This window comes from Bubalus kerabau, chromosome 6 (assembly GCF_029407905.1).
Source record: "Bubalus kerabau isolate K-KA32 ecotype Philippines breed swamp buffalo chromosome 6, PCC_UOA_SB_1v2, whole genome shotgun sequence".
Lineage (NCBI taxonomy): Eukaryota > Metazoa > Chordata > Mammalia > Artiodactyla > Bovidae > Bubalus > Bubalus kerabau.
Window position 1 is genome coordinate 57,588,193 of NC_073629.1, and position 23,563 is coordinate 57,611,755.

The 23,563-nt window shown below is 39.1% G+C and overlaps 2 protein-coding genes across 16 annotated transcripts in view; one reads left to right on the forward strand and one right to left on the reverse strand.

The window, feature by feature from the left end:
* Positions 1 to 13,574, reverse strand: part of HS2ST1 (heparan sulfate 2-O-sulfotransferase 1) — a 226,126-nt gene extending 212,552 nt beyond the window's left edge. For 6 of the 14 annotated variants that reach the window (XM_055585271.1, XM_055585269.1, XM_055585272.1 and 3 more), the window contains exons 1-2: positions 13,291 to 13,574; positions 12,694 to 12,803 (exon numbers count right to left, since the gene is read on the reverse strand). In XM_055585271.1, coding sequence (XP_055441246.1) covers positions 12,694 to 12,803; positions 13,291 to 13,424 — 244 coding nt within the window. In that variant the 5' untranslated portion in view covers positions 13,425 to 13,574. Of the gene's footprint in view, positions 1 to 8,490; positions 8,580 to 8,880; positions 8,958 to 12,693; positions 13,226 to 13,252 lie in introns of those variants that run through there. The other 8 variants (XM_055585277.1, XM_055585275.1, XM_055585278.1 and 5 more) reach the window with 7 other exon arrangements.
* SELENOF (selenoprotein F) overlaps positions 13,538 to 23,563 on the forward strand; it is a 40,374-nt gene continuing 30,348 nt past the window's right edge. Inside the window, exons 1-2 of one of the 2 annotated variants that reach the window (XM_055585283.1) lie at positions 13,538 to 13,856; positions 21,382 to 21,549. In XM_055585283.1, coding sequence (XP_055441258.1) covers positions 13,782 to 13,856; positions 21,382 to 21,549 — 243 coding nt within the window. In that variant the 5' untranslated portion in view covers positions 13,538 to 13,781. The remainder of the gene's footprint in view (positions 13,857 to 21,381; positions 21,550 to 23,563) is intronic. The other variant, XM_055585282.1, reaches the window with a different exon arrangement.

A 23,563-nucleotide genomic window follows, 5' to 3' on the forward strand; every position in this document is an offset into this window, starting at 1 on the left:
TCACTCAACCAGCATTCCCACTAGCCCGGGTTGGGAAATAAAATACACAGGGTACTGGGTGGAGTACTCTGAAAGGAACTGCAAGGTTACTGCCTCAGTGGTAGGGCAAAGTTAATCATATATTCTGATCCCATCTAACAAAAGTAAAAGCAACCTCAGAAAGATCATACTGTTTCTAAGAAACTTGAATGTGTCCCAAATCAAGGCTTACGAATATGTTTAAGAATCTGAAAATATCCAACACCTAAATACCAAGCATATAAAAAAGAAGGAAAATATGGTCCACAATGAATAAAAAAGCAAACCAACATAAAAATATTGAGAAAAGACATAGAAGATAGAATCAGTAAACAAAAACATCAAGAGAGTCATTATAACAATATGTCATTTGTTCGACAAAATAAAGTAAAAGCATGTTAAGGAGACAAACAGAAGTTCTTTGTTGCTGTTGTTTTTAAAGATCCAAAATGAACTTCTAGAAATGGAAAAAATAACTGAAATGAAAAATACACTGAATGGAACTAAAAGCAGAATTATACACACAAAAGACAAGATTGGTGGATTGAAGACAAAGTAATTAAAAAATACCAAAAAGCAGAAAGACTGGGAAAAATAAATAAAATGTCATCAAACTGTTATGACAACTAAATGTAGGCAATATATATATGTGACTTGAATTTTTGAAGGAAAAGAAGTACATAAAAAATTATATGAAGTATTTAATAGTAATGGCCAAATTTTTCCAAATGTAACGAAAATTATAAACACACAAGTCCAATAAGCTCAACAAACCCAAAGCACAAGAAAAAAATCAAAAAACTACAGCAAGGCTTACCATAATTACTTAAAACCGAGTGAAAATCTTACAGGGAAAGGAAAAGATATGAATAGCTGAACAAAGATAAGAACAATGACAGACTTCTCATCAAACAGAATGCAGGCCAAAAGGCAATGGAGCAACAGCTTTAAAGTACTGAAAGAAAAAAAATGTCAACCTACAATTCTATACCTAACAAAAATTTCTTATAAACATTAAGGTAAATACATACCTTTTAGACATACAAAAGCAAAAAGAGTTCATCACCAAGTAGACTTTCAGTACAAGTAATTTCAAAAGACATCCTTGAGGATGAAGGAAAAGAGTACCAGATGGAAATCTGCACCTCCACAAAGGAATGGAAAGCATTAGGAATGATGCATGTATGAATAAGTTCTGTAAAAAAATGTTTCAATCTTTTTAAAAGATAACTGATTGCTTAAAACAAAAATAACAACAACGTATCATGCTTTGTTGTTGTTCAGTTGCCCAGTCATGTCCAACTCTTTGCGGCCCCATGGACTGCAACATGCCAGGTCTCCCTGTCCCTCACCATCTTCTGGAGTTTGCCCAAGTTCATGTTCACTGCATCAGTGATGCCATCCCGCCATCTCATCCTCTGACGCCCTCTTCTCCTCCTGCCCTCAATCTTTCCCAGCATCAGGGACTTTTCCAATGAGTCATCTCATCACATCAGATGACCAAAATACTGGAGCTTCAGCATCAGTCCTGCCAGTTGGTTTGAACTCCTTGCTCTCCAAGGGACTTTCAAGAGTCTTCTCCAGCACCACAGTTCGAAGGCATCAATTTTTTGGCATTCTGCCTTTATGGTCCAGTTCTCACAACCATACGTGACCACTGGGAAGACCATAACCTTGACTACATGGACCTTAATCAGCAGAGTAATGTCTCTGCTTTTCAACATACTGTCTAGGTTTGTCATCACTTTCCTGACAAGAAGCAATCATCTTCTGATTTCATGGCAGCAGTCACCATCCACAATCATTTTGGAGCCCAAAAAGAGGAAATCTTCCACCTTTCTATCACTACTTCCACCCTTTTCCCTTCTATTTGCCATGTAGTAATGGGCCCAGCGGGCTTCCCTGGTGGCTCAATCAGTAAAGAATCTGCCTGCAATGAGGGAGAGCTGGGTTCAATCCCTGGGTTAGGAAGATTACCTGGAGGAGGGCATGGCAACCCACTCCAGTCTTCTTGCCTGGAGAATCCCCATGGACAGAGGCACCTGGTGGGCTACAGTCCATGGAGTCACAAAGAGTTGGACACAGCTGAATGATTAAGCACCAAGGCGCCAGATGCATGATCTTAGTTTTTTTTTAATATTTAGTCTTAAGCCAGCTCTTTCACTCTCCTCTTTCACTCTCATCAAGAGGCTCTTCAGTTCCTCTTCTCTTTCTGTTATTGAATGGTATCATCTGCATTATCTGAAGTTGTTGATTTTTCTCCCACCTATTTTGATCCCAGCTTGTAACTCTTTCAGCCCAGCATTTCTCATGATGTGCCCAGCGTATAGGTTAAACAAACAGGGTGACAGCAGATAGCCCTGTCATACTCCTTTCTCAATCTTGAACCAATCAGTTGTTCCATACTGGTTTCTAACTGTTGCTTCTTTACCCACACACAGGTTTCTAAGGAGACAGGTAAAATGGTCTTGTATTTCCATCTAAGAGCTTTCCACAGTTTGTCATGATCCACATAGTCGAAGGCTTTAACACAGTCAAAATAAAGACAGGTATTTTCTGAAATTTCCATTTTCTCTATAATCCAGTGAATGTTGGCAGTGTGATCTGTACTTCCTCTTCCTTTCCTAAACCCAGCTTGGACATCTGGAAGTTCTCAGTTCACATAATGCTGAAACCTAGCATGCAAGATTTTAAGCATGACCTTACTAGCATGGGAGATGAATGCAACTATCCAATGGTTAGCACATTCTTTGGTACTACCCTTTTTGGGGACTGGGATGAGGATCGACATTTTCCAGTCCTGTGGCCACTGCTGGGTCTTCCAGATTTGCTGACATAAGGAATGCAAAACCTTGATGGCATTATTCTTTAGGGATCTGAATTGTTCTGCAGGAATTTCATCACATGCACTAGCTTTATTAATAGCAGTGTTTCTTAAGGCCCACTTGAGTTTGCACTCTACAATGTCTGGCTTTGGGTAACTAACCATACCATCATAATAATTCGGATCATTAAGATCTTTTTTACATAGTTCTTTTGTGTATTCTTTCCATCTCTTCTTGATTTCTTCAGCGTCTACTAGGTCTCTACCATTTTGACCCTTTATTGTGCCCATCTTTGGGCAGAATGCTCCCCTGAGGTTTTCAATTTTCCTGAAGAGATCTCTAGTCTTTCCCCTTTTGTTGTTTTCTTTTATTACTAAGCATTGTTCATTGAAGAAGGCCTTCTTGTCTCTTCCAGCTTTTTTCTGGAACTCTGCGTTTAACTGGATGTGCTTTTCCCTCTCTCCCTTGCTTTTCACTTCTCTTCGTTCTTCAGCTACTTGTAAAGCCTTCTCAGATAACCACTTTGCCTTCGTGCTTTTCTTTTTCTTTGGGATGGTTTTGTTAGCCACCTGCTTCACAATATTATGTACTTTGGCCACCTCATGCGAAGAGTTGACTCATTGGAAAAGACTCTGATGCTGGGAGGGATTGGAGGCAGGAGGAAAAGGGGACGACAGAGGATGAGATGGCTGGATGGCATCATCGACTAGATGGATGTGAGTCTGAGTGAACTCCGGGAGTTGGTGATGGACAGGGAGGCCTGGCGTGCTGCAATTCATGGGGTCACAAAGAGTCGGACACGACTGAGTGACTGAACTGAACTGAACACAATATTATGGACCTCTGTCTATAGTTCTTCAGGCACATTGTTAATCAGATCTAGTCCCTTGAATCTATTCATTACTGCTACTACAAATTCAAATGGAATTTGATATAAGTCATACCTGGCTGGCCTAGTGTTTTTCCTGGTTTTCTTTAGTTTAAGCTTGAATTTCGCCATGAGAAGCTGATGAGCTGAGCTACAGTCAGCTCCAGGTTTTGTTTTTGCTGACTAGTATACAACTTCTCCATCTTAGGCTACAAAGAACATGATCAATTTTATTTCGGTATTGACCATTTGGTGATGTCCATGTGTAAAGTCATTTCTTGTGTTGTATGAAAAAGGGCATTTGCTATAACTAGTGCATTCTCTTGGCAGAATTCAGTTAACCTTTGCCCTGCTTCATTTTGTTCTCTAAGGACAAACTTGCCTGTTACTCCAGGTATATCTTGACTTCGTACTTGAGCATTCCAGTTCCCAAAGATAAACAGAACATCTTTTTTAGGTGTTAGTTCTAGGAGGTCTTCTAGGTCTTCACAAAATTGATGAACTTCAGCTTCTCTGGCATCAGTGGTATGGGCATAGACTTGGATTACTGTGATATTGAATGGCTTGACTTGGAAATGAACTAAGATCATTCTGTTATTTTTGAGGTTAAACCAAGTACTGTTTATTTTGGACTCTTGTTGCTTATTAGAGCTACTCCATCTCATTTATGGGATTCTTGCCCACAGTAGTAGATATAATGGTCATCTGAATTAAATTCGACCATTCCTATCCATTTTAGTTTGCTGATTCCTAGGATGTTGATGTTTACTCTTATCATCTCCTGTTTGACCATGTCCAATTTTCCTTGAGTCATGGACCTAACATTCCAGGTTCCTATACAATACTGTTCTTTGCAGCATAGGATTTTACTTTAATCACCAGACACATCCACAACTAGTGTCGTACCTGCTTTGGCCCAGCCGCTTCATTCATTCTGGGGCTATTGGTAATTCTCCTTCGCTCTTCCCCAGTAGTATACTGGACAAGTTCAGACGTGGGGGATTCATCTTTTGGTGTCATATCTTTTTGGCCTTTTATATAGCTCATGCGAAGGTTCTCATGGCAAGTATACTGGGGTGGTTTGTTATTTCCTCCTCCAGTAGATCATATTTAGTCACAACACTCTACCATGACCCATCCATCTTAGGTGGCCCTGCCTGGCATGGCTCATAGCTTCACTGAGTTATGCAAGCCTCTGCATCACAAGGAGGGATCCATGAAGGGCACAAAAAGACACAAACAGATTAATATTATACTAAAAGAATGGGAAGGATACACTATGCTAAAACTAATCAAAACTGAAGTGACTAAATTAATAACAGACCAAGTAGGTTTCAGAGCAAAGAATATCACTAAGGATAAAGAGCATCGTCTCATAAATGAAAAAGGGGTTAATTAATCAAGAAGATATGACAGTCCTAACATTCATGCAACTAATCACAGTAGTTCAAAACACATGAAGCGAAAAGTAACAGAACTCTAAGGAGAAATAAACCCACAGTCACCACCAGAGACTTCAAAATCCCTCCCTATATAACTGATGAAAGGAGTAGGCAGAAAGAAAATCAAGGATACAGAAGATACAGAAGACTGGAACAACTTGACCTGATAGTTATAGCATACTCCACCCTGTAACAACGGGATATACATTTCTCATGTTCACAAAGAACATTAATCAAGACAGTTTATATTCTGAGTCACAAAATATCTGAAAGGATTCAAAAGATTCAAATGTATGCCCCCATCTTCCATAGTATACAGCCACAAATGTTAAAGTGACTGCCAGCTAAAAAACCCATTTTCCACTCCCCCCACCACCCTTGCATAGAGATTATAACTACTCCTCATCCATGGCTTCCCTGGTGGCTCTGTGGTAAAGAATCCGCCTGCAAATGCAGGAGATACGGGTTCCATCCCTGGTTTGCAAAGATCCCTTGGAGAAGGAAATGGCAACCCACTCCAGTATTCTTGCCTGGGAAATCCCATGGACCGAGGAGCCTAGTGGGCCAGTCCATAGGGTCATAACAGAGTCAGACAAGACTCAGCAACTAAAACAACAACAAAACCTCATCAATAGATTGAGGGTAAAAGAGGTCAAAAAAGTTGAGAAAGGCGCACCGCCTCACCTTTCTCTTGCCTCTTCCCCAGGCTGACAGCAGAGAACTCCAAACCAGAGGGGATGGCATAACTAATAACAGAAAGTACCCAAGACCTTGAATAACTCATGAAGAGGAAAACCATCCACCAAAATGATCACCTAAAACATGATGGGGAAAAAAGAGTCATTTACTATGTTTAGCCAATAAAATTGTGGACTTTGTTTTAAAAACAGCTATCATTACTCTAACTCAGGAAGCTTCTAAAGAGCTTTATGCAGAGGAGTGACATGATTTTTTTACATTTCAAAAGGCTCACCAAGCTGTTATATTAAGAACAGTCTGTAGGGAGGCCAAGTGCAGAATCAAACAGACTAGTTAAGACATGGCAGTAATCTAGGGAAGAGACTATAGTATCCTGAATTAGGGTGATAAGAGTGGAAGTGCTTAGTAGTAGTCATATTCTAGAAACATTTTGAAGGTAAAGCTAACAAGATATTTCTGAAAGATTAGATGTAGAGTGTGAGAAAAGAAAAGTCAAGTTAACTAACAAATGGAAGGATAGAGCTGCTATCAACTGAAATAAAGGTCAGATAAAATTATTGGGGGGGTGTAGGAGGGTTCGGAGGCATTGTGCAGAAACATCAGAAGATTCGTTTTGGCCACAATGAATTTAAGTCTATTAATTGTTCAAGTGGGCAACTCAGTTACATGAATCTACACAAATCTAATGTTTAGGAAACAAGTCTCAGCTTTAGAAGTTGTCAGCACATAGGTCATCAGCTAAGGAAGAGTAAAGAGGAGTTTCAGGGACTCAGCCCTTTGGTATTCTTATGGTAAGGGGTTGAAGAGAGTACTAAAAAAGAAGCTAACACAAGAGACAGAGAAATGACTCACTGAGGGGGGGAAGAAAGCTACGAGTATGATATGTTGGAAGCCAAGTAAAGAAAATTGCTCAAAAGGAGGAAGTGATCAACTGTGTCAAATTCTCCTGACTGGTCAAGTAAGATGAAGACCAAAAACTGACTGTAGGACTTAGGGAAGTCGCTGATGATTGTGGCAATTAGCAACAGTGAAAATAGACAATTTTTAAGTTTTACTGCTTAGGGAAGCTGAAATATGAAACAAACATTGGCTGAGAAAGAGGAGTCAAGAGAAAAATATCATTTTATTTTTGGTTGGGAGAAATAACAGCATGTTTACATGTTAATGAGAAGAATCCAGCAGAAAGGGAGGAAATGATGACTACAGGAGAATGAGGGAAAACTTCTGGAACCACGTCTTTAAATAGATGAGGAAACAGGATCAGGTACACAAGTGGTCCAATAGGCAGTTAATCTATAATTAACAGGCAGAAAGGCAAAGTATATAAGCACAGTTACTAGTAGTTGGCCAGATAATTATAAACAACTGGACTATAGTGAACCATGATTGTAAAGTCCATCTATAGAAACATCTCTCAAAAGTAGTCATTCTGGAGAGCAGTGTTTGAATACTTATTATTTCAACTTCACTAAGTGCCCAAAAAGCTCTTAGAAGGCTTAGAGAGGTAGAGAGACAGCCTAGTATCACTTTAATTGAAATCAACCATTTCAGTTGACTGACTACTCTATGGCACTAGATATCCTATCTGGGACTCACAAGTGAGACACCAATTAGCAACTCTAGAATAACGGCATTCCAATTAAACTGTTAAGTCCTCTAAACAGTAACTACTGTAAACTTTGCAAACAATTTTATAAGTAGAGAAATCTATCATTCTTGGGAACATTTTACAAGTATGTATGGTTTTGGTGGGCTTTCCTGATATGGTAAAGAACCTGCCTGCCAATTAGGAGACATGGGTTCAATGCCTGGATAGAGAAGATCCCCTGGAGAAGGAGGCAACCCACTCCAGTATTCTTGCCTGGGAAATTCCATGGACAGAGGAGCCCGGTAGGCTATAGCCCACGGGGTTACAAAGCGTCAGACACAACTTAGTAACTAAACAAAAAAAAAACAGTGGCACTTGTAAAACCTACCAAATTCCAAAGAGATAAGTCCCAAGCTTGGCCCTGGAAGTTGGTTCATTAGTTAAGGAGGGTTTCAAGAACATAGAGATTAACATACTTTTGACCAATGAAGACAGCTACATAATCCATTCTGAGTTACTGTCTTCATTGAAAACATTAGGTCCTAAAGCATTCATTTATTTAGTGGTCTTACAAGCATATGAACAAAAAATATTATTTTAAATGCTTAGGTCCTATAAAAAATAAAGTTATCAAGCACATAATTCTGACATTTATGTAACAAAAGTTTCATTGACTGTTTCATCAGTCAAAATTAACAATAGTGTGCTCTTGACACTCAGAAATAACTAATTAGAAAAAGCAACAAATTCTGACAAGCAGAGTTCTAACAGCTAAGTAACTAAGCAGTAACCTAAGTAAATTTTCATTTTGACTCCATGTTATTTTCTATACCTCATTAGAAAAATTAAAAGTTTGTATACATTTTAATACTTTTCTCAATGTAATACCCACATTAATAAGTTTGTAATATAACACCCATATTAATATTAATGTGCTTGCATCCTAAATTTAACTCACAAGTTGCATGTTGTAATAAGTTAATATTAAAAACAAAAAACACACTCACTCCATTAAATATAAACCATCTACTGCAAATCAGTGATTCTTACCATTAAGGGTACTCCTTTGCAAATCTGATAAAAGATATGTATATAATTTCAGGGAATTCATAGATGCCTTGAAGCCTATGTATGAGTCCCTAAGACCAAAAGAATCTCTGATTAGTGGAAAATAATGGAGTCCAAAATTTATCCCAGAACATATGAAAACTTAATATGTGACTAAAACAAGAACTGTAACATACGGAGGAGGAAAAAAAAAGATGAATTATTAATATAATATTTGCCATAAGTGGCCATTCACTGAGAGAAATTACAATAAATATGATGCTTTAAAGAGCTAAATATAAAAATATAAGCTATAAAACACTAACAAAATATAGAGAATAATAACATAATCTTGGATGGGGGAAGACTTCTCAAGCAATGTAAGGCACCTACTTGCCTAAATTGATAGATCTGACTGCATAAAATTTTTAACCTCCATACACCATAAAGTCAAGGGACAAATGACAGACCTGGAGAAAAACAGATACAAGACACAACAGATAAATGATTACTACATCTAACATCCTTTTTAAACCCTAATAATTGGTAAGATGAAACACTGCCCAACAGACATGAAAATGAACATATAAATCATGTTCAACTTAATCATAAGTCAAGGAAACATAATTGATACAACAACATACCATTTCACAGCTTTAGAAAAAAATTAAAAGCTAGCAAAAATTAAAAGCTGACAATAACCTGCACTTGAGCGTATGCCGACAGTACAGATTATTATCACCCTTGGGAAATAAATTTTCAGGGAAGTAACCGATTTTAAAATCTGTTAAATTACAATATATATATCTATCTTTTGTCTCAGTAATCCCTTATTAGAATTTATTCTACTGAAAATAGTACCAACAAATAAATAATTAAATAAACTAATATAAGCATGTTTCTTGTAACACTGTTTTATAATATCAAGAAATAAAACAGTTAAAAAAAAGTGTGTGAAGGGGGATAAACTGAATCTTCATTATTGGCATAATGGCTTAAGAATTTATGACTCATGCATACTATAGAATGTTATACAGCTATTAAAATGAGTAAGTCAAATTTATATTTTTTGACCTGGAAAGATGTTCTGTGACATTAAATGAAAAAAGCAAGATGCAAAGCCAGTATTACGTATACTGTCATTCAATATTCATTGGAAAAAAAAAATAACTCTATTATGTGACACTGGTTTTTAGGAATTCCTGTTGATATACTTAATGATGTTTAAGTTTTTCTTTTTTTTTAAGCCATAAATGCAAAATTTAATAAATTTGACAACACTTTAAGTCAAAATTCTGTGTGACAGATGACACCACAAAAGTTTCTGTAAAGTGAAAATTGTGTAAGTTTTTCTGATGGCAAAATAAAAATGCTTTTATTGTTTGTAATTTTACACTTACAGAAAATAACTATCTTTTTTTTTCCCCGTAGCAAAAGAAAGCTATCTATTTCAGTCCTTTCATTAGATGATATAATTATGTTCATTACATGGGTATAAACAAGCAACAGACATTACACTAAATTAATTCCTTTGTGTCAGAAATTGAATTTTCTAAGAATGATATTCATTCTTAGCAATAAATGCAATTAAACATTGGTGCTAGTTTAAAAATTCTATTCAAACCACTACATCTTAGTGTACTGTCAATATAAAGTCCCAAGCAGCCTGGTATAATTAAAGGGGAACTTGATTTGAAATCAGACATACCTGGGTTCAAATACTGACTTTGCCACTTACTAGGTATGTGGTCAACTTATGTAACTTTTGAACTTGTGCCTGCATCTGTAAAAATGGCTTTCTATAGTGTTCTTGGAAGATCAAATAAGAATAGCAAATATGAAAGGGCCTAGTAGAGTCTGACTGTCAAAATATGCCTCCTTCTGTGTTCCTTTCCTAAGGAAGATTACTGACATCTGCTTTAGTACAGGCCGTTTCATAAGACGTTTTTTAAGTCAAAAGACTGCTGATGTGAAGCTATACATTTTATTTGTCATAATTTTACTTCTGGAAAAAAAGATGGCAACCACTCCAGTATTCTCGCTTGGAGCATTCCACGGACAGAGGAGTGTGGCAGGTTTACAGTCCACGGGGTCTCAAAGAGTCAAATATGACTTAGCGACTATCACTCACTCAATTCCACATCTCTATTATTAGCTCCTTCTATCTTTTCGAACATTGGAGAAGGAAATGGCAACCCACTCCAGTATTCTCGCCTGGAGAATCCCAGGGACAGAGAAGCCTAGTGGGCTGCTGTCTATGGGGTCACACAGAGTTGGACACAACTGAAGCGACTTAGCAGCAGCAGCAACTTTTTGTATGAGTCTCCTTTTCAAGAATTATTTCATTTATTCCATATTTACTATTTCTAATAAAATGTAAGAGTTTCTTTCTTGTAAAAAGTCTTAAAGAAACATGTTATCTACTGAGCCACTTATCTGTGGCTTTCTACATTTTTAAAATGATTCAGGTTGTGCCTATAGAAAACAATTTAAATTATTATGGGAAAAAATGTTAGACAAGGAAGGAAAATTAAAATTTGAAGTTATCCCAACCCACCATAATATGTATAAGAAATTCAAAGAGCAATACAACAAAGAATAAATATAAATTTTAATTTAATATAACTTTCAACTTTCTTGAAGAGGAGTCTTTTTTTTTCTGTAAAGCTGGATCATTAACCAGACTAGAATATGACCATGAATGCTGCTAAACGGGTACAAACAAAAAGAGTATATTGGCCAACCTTCAAAATTTAAAGTGAATATTTTCCCATCGTATACTATACATATTAATAAAATCATAGTAAATAAATTTGATATCTGTTCAAAATTATACAGGGCAAGTTTTACCTTAGAGCTGAAGAGTGGAATTATCCCTATCTTCAAATTTATTTGCACTTGTTAATTTATTTGATGTTCTTTGATAAACTGCACTTTAAAATTGTTTTTTCAAAGTATCAAAATTGCAAATGGCTAGCTACTATTTGTAATATTACAATTATTTTCTGATAGATTTTTCCAAAATATTAATCATACCAGCAGTATACGTTACTTCTGAGTCTAAATTATAAAGCTCCTATTTTATTGTTTGCATTTCGAAACTTATTTTAAATGATGTGGCAGTGAACGTGTATAAAATATACTTACTAAACATTTCCACATTCAAATTACAGCCCCTTGGGCTGATTTTTAAGTGCCATGTACATTTTAAAATCAAAATGTATTGCTGACATTCTTTTAACCCTCCCTCCCCGTTCACTCTTCCCAAATGCCACAGTTCCTTACTGCTCTGAAAGTACTTATCTGTGCATTAGTCTGGTCTTTCACAACAGCACACTCCAACTGTTTGTACTTCAGATCTCTCTCTCAATTAAAATAACAAATGTTAACTCTTTAAGGTACTTAACCATACGGTAAACTTGCTGCACTCTTCCTTTCGTTAACTTTAAATCTCATTATAGCAATTCCCCCTCAACCTTTCCTCCCCTTCTAAATTCACTACACCAACATTGCTGCTAAGCAACATGCACATACAACTCCTTTCTTAAGCTCAAAATACCAGTTCAGCGCCACTAAAAAAATTCAGATGCCTGGTTACCTCGTTTCAGAACCTCATAGGAGCTTTTTATTTGCTTTCCTGTTCTACCTGGACAGTCTATTTCTCTCGTCAGTTGCGCGGTCCCTTGCTGCCCCCAGCACGAGTGCAACTCACTACAATGTGTTTCTTTTACACACCATCATTCCAGTATCTCCCCTCCATTTCAGCGCATCTGTCCCTTCGCGAACCTCCCCATTCCCAAAAGATTTAGTATCCAGGTGCCCACATATCAAATTAGAATACCCCTTGCCTGAAACTGCTGGAGCTTTCACTATGACTTCCAAGAGAACAGGCAAGCCTGACCGTTTCGGTCTCCTCCAACTGTCAGTACTGACTCCCCAACGAATTCTATATTCTCTTGCTTTCTCCCCGTGGCAACCCTTTGGCTCGCGGAAGTCCAACCTTGCAACCTCTGCCCCTTGACCTCGTGAGCCCAGCATACCACCCAAGCTTAATTCACACCATTCCTGGGGCTTGTGTTCTCTTTCAGCCTCCAGCCTCCAAGCCAGATATCAGGTTAGATAAACGCCCACTTGCTTGGCTTGCCGTGCCTCCCCAGCCTGGTCCCTTCCACATACCACTCAGCCCGGAGTGACCCGGCTACTCACCTAGCTTCGACCGGGACTCCTCCAGTTTCTGGATCTGATTCTCCAAGAAGAGCATAGCCACCGCGAAGGCCACCACCGCCAGCAGCTGCAACTTGGGCGGCATCATAATCCTGAGGAGCCCCATGAAACCCGCTGCTCGGGATCAAGACATACCGCGGGGGGTGGGGATTGGGGCCCCGGGGGCGAGGGAGACGCCGGGAGGAGCCCACGGAGCCGGGAGAAAGGCAAGAAGAGCGCGACAGCGAGAGAACCACCGCAGCGACCCCCCTTCTCGCGTCCCCAGTCCCCCGCCCCCAGGCGCCAGCAGCAACGCCGCCGGTGCCCGCTTCTCCTCGACCGACTCCACGGCCGACTCCCTTCAAAAGCCCGTGCAGCAAACACAGAGCGAAGCAGCTGCCGGGCTCTCGCCTCCTTCTACTGCCTCAGTCCCCGACCCCCGCGCCCGCCTGCCTAACCGCCTCCTTCTCTTCCTTCCTTCCCTCCCTCCTTTGCTCGCGGCCGCGCGCTTCTCCGCCAGCGCTGCGGCTGCGGCTGCGCCGCCCTCGGCCCCGCCCCCTACCCATCTCTCTCCGCCTCCACGCGCACGCCTCCACGTACGCTGCTCGGCAACCAGAGGCTCCGCCCCCTATTCCCTTTCGGTTGAGCTTATTGGACCGAAGAACTCCAGCGCTTCGCTCTTGGTGCGTGTCACGGTTGGTTTCCTTTGCCGTAGGTGTCAACCAAATCGGCATTCGATTGGGTAAACTTAGAGAAGGAGGCAGGTCGAAACTGGCGAAGGCGGGGCTTCTTGACTGCTTAAGGAAATGTCGTGAATGAAAGGAAGGAGCCCGGGAAGCACAGATTTGAGGAGTTTAGGGAGATGCCTGATGTGAGTTATCGAAAGGACCCAGTGACTTCATATTTACATCAAGTGTAAAGTTTTTGCTCACCTTTAAGCTTACATATGCCCGTAGTTAATGCCCGTCTCCTCAGAATAAGAGACTTGATGGCAGCGGCCTTTAGCAGCCTGTTTTGGATCAGGCACTGGAGTAGACGCCCCTAGCAGAGGGGTCTTCTGTGCAGCCGGAGACCTACCGAAGGCGGCAGTGATGGCGGCCCGGCGGGATGGGTGGTTTGGCCCGGCGTTTGGGCTGCGACTGCTGCTGGCGACCGTGCTTCAAACGGTGAGTGGAGGTCACCTCTGCTGCAGCCCCAGGGCGAGCGACAGGGATTGCGCTAAGGAAGACAGAATATTCGGTCCCTTTTGGGAGACACAGCTCAAACGGGTGGGCTCCCCCAGCGGTTGCTGCTGCCGGCGTGCGACGTGGCTTTATTTCGCGTTTGACGATTATCTTTCCCCGCCCTGGGTTTAGCAGTTCCTTCTTCTGACCTGAGACTCTCTTGAGTACAATCTGTAAGACACACTGTAAAAGCGGGGGGTGAGAGGAGGGAAAGGCACTAAGTTTTGCAAAGAAATGAAGATTATTTTTAAATTGACAGAAATGCAAGGAACTGCCGTCTTTATGACAAAGCTTCCTTTTAAGCCCAGAGGAAAGCCCTCAAGTCTTTGGTCCAGGGTACACTTCCTTTTTACTGTCAATTTTCTGTCATTTGTTTGTGGTAAGTCACTCTTAGTCTTTTACTTCTGTTCTCTGGCACTCACAGGCCGCTGGGTACGCCTCAGTATCATTTGTGGTTTTTAAACAACACTGTTGTAATAAAAGGAACTACTCCATACTAAAACATAATTTATTCTTGAAATTGATTTTCTAAAATGATAGCGCTCATCTCGCTTAAAATCGATCGTTGTCTAACCAAGTTTTTTTTTTTTTAATTTCGCTTTTATCCATTAACAGAAGAGATACCTTCTTTATATTTGAATGGGGAGAGGCTAGTTTCGACTTATTTTCCTGTTCACTCACAAACGACTTATTAGAAGTTTTTAGTTCGTTTAACTGTGAATAATAAAACTTTTTAATAGGCACCATACTTGGGGTTTTTACAAGTGTCTTTTATCAGCCTAATTTTTCAAGTGTTCTCTGTATTGAGTCTGCTGAGTATTCTCCTAGAAATCTGGTTTAATTAATTTATTCAAGGTTTGGAGGATTGAGGGTCTATAGGGAAGGCCTCAACAAACACCTGGGCTTTTCTTTCATTAAGGAGTTTAAAGATCTTGCCTATTTACTTTTACAGCCTTACCTAAAAGGTGGATTCTTTACTTCTCTCATTAACTTTATAATACTTCATTATTCAGTCATTTGGTGCCTTAGAAATTACTGGAAGACCCCTTTCTAAACTTTGTACTCAAGAATTTTTTGTCAGTCTTAGATAATTTGTATTCACCACCATGAAAAGATAAAGAGTAACATTTCAAGTTGACTTCTTCTGATCTCATTATCTCTTTAACTGTTTGATTATCTGTGGCTGTGTAAGCACCCCCTATACTTAGTGGCTTGAAATAATGATTTCTCATGATTCTATGTGTTGAGCAGTTTCTGTGTTGATTTCCTCTGGCCTCATTTATACCTTCCCTGGTGGCTCAGACTGTAACGCGTCTGTCTACAATGCGGGAGACCTGGGTTAGATCCCTGGGTTGTAGGTCAGGAAGATTCCCTGGAGAAGGAAATGGCAACCCACTCCAGTACTCTTGCCTAGAAAATCCCACGGACGGAGGAGCCTGGTGCAGGCTACTGTCCATGGGGTCGCAGAGAGTCGGAAATGACTGAGCGACTTCACTTTCTTTCATTTACACCGCTGTACTGAGCCAGTACGTCAGCTGAACTACTGGCTAGGGTTCTAGGGTTCTAGATGGCTTCATACTTAGTGGTGCTGTCAGCTAGGGCGACTTAGGTCTACTCCATGTGACCTCTCATTCTCCAGTAAGGCCAGACACAGAGCAAAAGTGGCATTGCCTCATGAAGCCTAGCCTCAGAAATCCCATACATCACTTCCACATCACAATATTTGCCAAAGCAAACAAGACCAATCTGGATTGCAAGGGTAGGGAAATAGATTCCATCTCTGCATGAGAAGAGTGACATAGTCACATCGCAAAGAAGCATACATACCAAGGTAGGAGGAATTTATGGTTATTAAACAGTCTTTCAAAGTGATCCTCCACATAATTCACACCAAAGAAATTTGGGTGTCATCTTCGACTCCTACCTTTTCTTACATACCTCACATCCAGGTAGTTATCAAATCTTGTTGATTTTACTTCCTAAATAGCTCTCAAGTTCATCCACTTATTAGTAATCCTTCATTTAGGCCACCAACCTCTCTTTCCTTATATTATAGAAAATTTAACAAACTTTTTTTAAGAACATACTTATCTGTTTATTTGTCTGCCTCGGATCTTACTTGCTGGATGAGGACCCAGCAGTTGAGGTGCCCTAATGGGCTCAGTTGCTCCTTGGGATGTGGGATCTTAGTCCCCTGACTAGGGATCTAACCCAAGTGCCCCGCATTGCAGGGCAGATTCTTGAACCTCTGGACCATCAGGGAAGTCCTTAGAAAACTTATAAACTTTGGCCTAACTGAAAAGCTTATGACATTTTGATTCTACTTATTTGTCTTAGTATGAATAGAATGCTAGGTTTCTAATTTTAAAAAAATAGATATGCAACAAGCAATAAAGGTTTACTGTATAGCGCAGGGAACTATAGTCAATATCTTGTAATAGTCTATAATGGAAAATAACCTGAAAAATAATATATGTGTGTGTGTATTTATATATATATATCTAAAGAACTGAATCACCTTGCTGTGCACCCGAAACACTGTAAGTCAACTATACTTCAATAAAATATATTAAGAAAAAAATAGAGTTAATAGCAGCTCGTGGTTATCAGCATTCCAATGAGGTGACAACTGGGAGGATATAAAGTGATTTAATCTGAAAATACATTCTGAGTATGCTTAAGCATTAAAAAAAAAAAAAGCATAGCCTAAGGGAGCTGTTTTCTAGAGTCTCCTAGAACTAAGTGGTATTCACTTTTTCGTTCTGCTCGAACATAATATTACTTTATTCAGAAAGGTCTGTACTGAAAGCAGTCAGTATAAAATGATTTTGTGTATCACTGATTCTAAGACACCACACTCCATCCCCTTTTCTTCACAAATTATCACCTGGATTGGTCTTATTTCAGTTAGTGTCATAACTGTCAGCGTGTTTGTTGTTTTTAGTGGTACATACAATAATGCCCCATCATGGATTCTGTGAAAGGAGGTAGTAACAGTGGTTAAGGGTTTTGAGGGCAGGCTGGAATTAAAGCTTTTGTTTCCTTCTTTATAAGGTAAGGATGATACCTCCTTTTTCATAGGAGGATAAGATTAAATGAAATAATGATGTAAAGTGTTTAGCAACACTTGACAAAGTATCTGGTGCCTTGTAAGAGCTTGTCATTATGGCTTGTCATTATGTTTCTGGTACTTATTTTCTTGGGGCAAATCTGTAAACCCATGTATCCCACCCTGTCCTTAAAATCCATGTCTTTCTTACAAGGGTGGCTAATTATTATAAAATTTAGGAGAATTCCCTGGTCATCCAGGCTTCCCGTGCTTTCACTGCCAAGGGCGCGGTTCAGTCCTTGGTTGGAGAACTAAGATTCCATAAGCACTGTGGCAGAGCCAAAAATAATAACAGTAGAACAAAACATAAAAAGTAATATTTGACCTTACTGTGTACACTTAAATGCTATTCAGTTAGTTTTATGTAATAAAAAGATGGGTGGGTGTAATTTATAGTTGAACTCTCCTATATTATTTAGCATTTTGTACCTATAAAGTGCTTTAAAATAGGTTCTGATGTTCTTATTTGAGTCAAAGCCTTAAGTCTGCAAAAAACAAATTATGGTAGAAAAAAAGATTCACTCATGAAATTCACGATACCTTCTATCTCCCCCACACTTATCTCTGCTGCTGCTGCTGCTGCCAAGTCGCTTCAGTCGTGTCCGACTCTGTGCGACCCCATAGACAGTAGCCCACCAGGCTCCTCTGTGCATGGGATTTTCCAGGCAAGAACACTAGAGTGGTGCTATTGCCTTCTCAGTCACTTATCTCTAACCTGTGAGTACTTAATAAATGTTAGAATTATTCCTACCTTCCACTGTGAAAACAAAAACACTATTTATATTTAAATCATTATAATAGACACGGGTTAGAGATAAGTGCCTATTATAATGATTTAAATATAAATAGTGTTTTTGTTTTCACAGTGGAAGGTAGGAGTAATTCTAACATTTATTAAGTACTCACTGTGTACTGGACAGGATACTAGATGCTTTCTGTACTTTTTCTCCATTAATCCTCCAAACTCTGAAGTAAGTGGTCGTTATTCCTATTCAGAAATTCAGAAATAAGGTTGCTCTGAGTTGGTATTTGAATCAGGATGTCAACAGACTCAAATACGTTTTGCATGTTCACTCTACCTGTCAGTTGGTGCTCAGTAAATGCCAGAATAAAACCAAGTATTATAATCCCATGATTTTTCATTTGAGATCCTTGTTTTATAAAACATGCTTTGGTAACAGTTTCTTACATTTGTTTAGCAGTTCACTGTTTCAAAGTGATTTCACTTTTATTGCCTGTTTTAGTTAGCATGGCTGGAAAACAGATCACCCTGAAATTTGGTGGTATAAAACCATTGTTTATTTTGCTTTCAGATTCTATGGGTTAGCAATTCAGACAGGCACGACAGCGTGGCTGTATGTTCCACGGTGTCACAGACCTCAGCCTGAGACTAAAGACTAAAGCGTGAAGGCTTTTTACTCACACATCTAGTAGGTGATGCTGTTTGTCAGCTGGAGGCCTCAGTTGTTCTCTGCATGGGCCTCTCCACATTCTCTCTAGTTTAGGCTATCTTACAGCATGGTGGCTAAAAGTTGAGTATTTTAGAGAAACAGAGACATGGCACCTGCAAGCCCTAGTCAAGCAGAGATGGCTTCCTTTTTTATGGCCTACCTTCAGAAATCACTTCTTGACACTCTGTTTGTCAGAATAGTCACAAGCCCCTGCCAGTCACATTTGGGATGATGTATATATTTTGGTGTGGCCATCTTTGGAGAAGTAGAAATTAACCCGTGAAATAGATCAAGCAGATCACTTTACAAGTAAATAAACTGTATTCAAAGTATTAGTATAGGAGCAAGGGTCTTAGGCCCTTCTGGCTAGACTGGTATACTTGATCTATTTTGATACATTATGATATATACTGCACCCTATTACTTAACATAAGGTAAAGGATGTTTGTATAAGCTATCAAATTAGGATGTTGACTTAATGTAAGGCCAGTGGGATGATTAGCGTTTTGGAGGAGTATGCCAGCAATAGTTAAAGTTTTTTTACAATGAGATATGCCATTTGGTTTTATCAGCTTGATTAGTTAGCTGGTGGGCCAAATCCAGCAAGCATTGTTTTTGTAAGTGAAGTTTTATTGGAACACAGACACACATTCATTTATTACTGTCTGTGACTGATGTTGTGCTACAGTAGCTGAGTTGAGTAGTTCCAACAGAAACTGTATAGCCACCCAAGTGAAAGTGAAGTTGCTCAGTCGTGTCTGACTCTTTGCGACCGCATGGACTGTAGCCCACCAGCCTCCTCCATCCATGGAATTCTCCAGGCAAGAATACTGGAGTGGGTTACCATTTTCTTCTCCAATAGCCATCCAAGCCTAACACAATTACTATGGGACCCTTTACATAAAATTTGCAGACTCTTGGTCTAGGAGATCAACCTGTTACAGTCAATCTGAAATTCCCCATACTTGAGTCTGTGGTTTTGACCAATTCCTCTGCTTAACACACCTGAGAACTAGCATGTCCCCGCATACTAAGTCGCTTTAGTCATGTCTGACTCTTTGCAACCTTATGGACCGTAGCCTGCCAGAGTCCTCTGTCCATGAGATTCTCCAGGCAAGAATACTGGAGTGGGTTGCCATACCCTTCTCCAGGGGATCTTCCCGACCCCGAGATCAAACTCCCATCTCTTAAGTCTCCTGCATTGGCAGGCAAATTCTTTACTGCTAGTGCCACCTGGAAAGCCAAGTGCTGGAAATACAAAGAAATAACTTAATGCTTGCCCTTGAAAGAGTTCACAGTATTATTGGGGAATCAAACAATCATAGGTTTACATAGTGCAGTGTCATGAGTGTGCTGTTTTACAGCTCTGCATAAATTTCTTAGAAAAGATAGCGGCTAAAGATTGGAATCTGCTTTTTCTCAGAGAAGGCTTCCTAAGAAAACTGATACTGATCAAGTTCTTGGATTAAGTAGAATTTAACAATGTGGAAAGGTATAAAAGAGCCTAGCATAAAAAAAAATATGAGCAAATGTATGTTTGAGTAAGGGTTTTGTATTTTCAGGTACTATAGGAATCCGTTATAGCTGAAAAGTAGAATGAGATTGGAGGTGTAATGAGAAGTAGGACTAGCTGACCATTTAAGCGACTGAGGCAGGAAAGGATTTGAGAGTTCTTTTAGAGACTTGAGGCCTCTTTGAATTGTCAAAACTTAATTGATTGGTTCTCAGTTCATTCAGTTCAGTTCAGTCACTCAGTCATGTCTGACTCTTTGCAACCCCATGAACCACAGCACACCAGGCCTCCCTGTCCATCACCAACTCCCAGAGTCCACCCAAACCCATGTCCATCGAGTCAGTGATGCCATCCAACCATCTCATCCTCTGTCATCCCCTTCTCCTCCTGCCCTCAATCTTTCCCAGCATCAGGGTCTTTTCAGATAACTCAACTCTATGCATCAGGTGACCAAAGTATTGGAGTTTCAGCTTCAACATCAGTCCTTCCAGAACACCCAGGACTGATCTCCTTTAGAATGGACTGGTTGGATCTCCTTGCAGTCCAAGGGACTGTCAAGAGCCTTCTCCAACACCACAGTTCAGAAACATCAATTCTTCGGTGCTCAGCTTTCTTCACAGTCCCAACTCTCACATCCATACATGACCACTGGAAAAACCATAGCTTTGACTAGACAGACCTTTGTTGACAAAGTAATGTCTCTGCTTTTTTTGGTTCTAAGAATGGTGAAGAATGTGAAGTCTAGGTTGACTGACCTGGATGACTGGGTAGTCAGGGAAAATGGGACCATTTTGCTAAGATATTCTGAATATGAATACATTGGAAGGAATAGATTTTTAAAGATGTTTCACTGTTGGAGAATTTGAATTTGTAGTGCCTATATATCTAAATGAGAAGATGTTGGAAGCTTGACGCTTAAGAAAAAAGACTTGAGAGTTTTTAATAAATGAATATTTGAAGCCATGGAAAAGATGTAGTTCTCCATGGAAAATATGCAAAGAGAGAACTAAAAATAGAAATGGGGAACATTTAGGAGATGTGTAGCAGAAGGAGGAGAGGGCAAGCAGATTCTAAGTTCTTGAAATGAAAATTCATTTTTCTTCAAGATATATATGTATGTATATCCAAAGAAATAATATATGATCTTTTTTGTAAATCCATGTTTTAGCCAAGCTGCAATATGACAAGTTTTTAAGGAAAAAAAAAAAAAAAAAATGGGGGGAGATAGGAAGAACCAAAGATTCATAAGGTTATAGAGTTTAAAAATAATTTAAAAATTGTCTCCAAATGAGGCGTTTCAGTAACTCTCTAGTATGTGTGTTACTCTAGCTTGTTCTTTTTTGGAAGCTTTGTAATGTAAAGATAACCTTTTTCCCCCTTATTTTTTGTTTTCAGGTCTCTGCATTGGGAGCAGAGTTTTCCTCAGAGTCTTGCAGAGAGTTAGGTTTCTCCAGCAACTTGCTCTGCAGCTCCTGTGATTTGCTTGGACAGTTCAACCTTCTGCAGCTGGATCCTGACTGTAGAGGGTGCTGTCAGGAAGAAGCACAATTTGAAACTAAAAAGGTACTGCTTTCTAGTATCTCTCTTCCATTAGATGATTTAGTTGAGATGAGGTAAAATGTTAAATTGCCTAATCAACCTAACTACAAAGAAGTCATTAGCTTCTACATTTTGTAGATTTAGAAACGCAACTGATTTCTTGCCTGGGGCATTAGATCAGTCAAAGCAAATGAAGGGGAAAATTATGGTTATAGACCAATAGACCATCCTACCATGGCTGTGCTGTCCAGTCTTCCTTACTTCTGGCCACATGAAGCCAAAGAATAATTAATTAGATGTTTTTATTCAGTTACAGTAAGAACCTAGTCTTACATTGAAATTTGAGATGAAAGTAAAGCACCTATTACATGCACATAATTGTCAACAGTAAGTTATAACCTTTAATCTGGTTAACTAAAGAATATGGTCTGTTAATTTGCACACCTGTTACTACTATTTCCTGATATCTACTCTCACCATTAACACCTGAAGACAACCAGGACTAGGTAGGTCTAAGTATCCAGTAAAATCAGCTATGGTTTTACCCACTGTTCAAATTAACAGTAAACTTGCTCAATTTTTAAATCTTTTCATTAGACCTGTAGATTAATTAAAAATTATCAGGAAAAGGTCACATATATCATCCAAATCAAGCTGAATTAATGAAGTCCCTATGTTTGAGAAAAAATGTCAACATCTCTCTGCTTTGTTTCCTTTTAATATTCTTTCAGTTTTACTTATTGAATCCTGTTTGAGGCATTATGGTTTGTAAAGCTTTCAAATAGTATCTTCTCATTATTAGGTAGTAAAGGATTATTTCTAACAATGAGTACAGTTTTATAGGTTTGTAAGAAAAACAAGCAGACGCGCTTTAACATCACTATTCAACCAAAAGTTACCCTTGATTTCTCAGTTGAAAACCTGAAATTCCTGTGTCCCAGATATGGCTTCCGTGTCTACAATGGCTTTCATTTTCTTGGTTCACATATACCCATAATATATTTTAATGTTTAGAAGATTCCCATATATAAAAGTTAGTCTTTATTGCAAGTAGGTAAAATCTAAAGAGATTTTTAAAATTTGATTTTAGATAGACTTAAGACATAGGACCTAATTAGTAGGCTCCTTCCTTCTTTTTTTCTGTTTTGTTTCTTCAATGGTATATTCACAGGAGACCAGTGGCTGCAGTGTGGTTCATCCTCTCATCCTTAAGCTGTTATTCTATGGTCTGTACAACCACTCGGCCAACAATAATTATTTCCTGAGACACCAAACTGAGATGGATTGAACAACAAGGGGTGTTTTAAAAGAAATAATCTTTATCACACACCCCCTTTGTAATCAAGAGTAAGCTGAGAAAGTCTAGCCTTTGACTGATATCAAATATGCCTTTAACTATAAACTAAGTGCATATAAAAGCTGTTTTTACTTTATTGCCCTTTCTCAGTAATTCTTTATAATATACAAATTTTGTGAGTTTTTTTTTTAAGCCACACCATGCCACATACAGGATCTTAGTTCCTCAGCCAGGGGTCAGACCTATGCCCCCTGTAGGGGAAGTGCAGAATCTTAATCACTGAACTGCCAGGGAAGTCCTTGTGATATAATTGTAGTAGAACCAAACTTCAGTCACACGCTTCTCAAATTAATCATATTCCTGTTCAGTTTTCATTATTAATTGAGCTGTGTTTGATATCTTGACACTTTGCAGCAGTTACAGCTCAGCATTATCCGTGGGGAAATAGCCCACTGTTTAATACATGCCTAACTAGTCACACAAACTGAAATGTTTATTATATCTAAGTGCAAGTGAGCCTGTATCCTAATATTCCTTTTATACTGTACTTGTTTTTTCTCAACTCCTTGCCTGTAATCTTTAAGATGTACTCTCATTAAGTATTTGCTAGGACAGTGTTGCACAAAATCAGTGAATGATTTTCTAGAGGCCTGGTGAAACCAAAACACTTAAAATAGTAGTATAAATATAAAAGTATGGCAGGTCAGGCAAACCTCCATGTAGATATAAACCACATTCTTA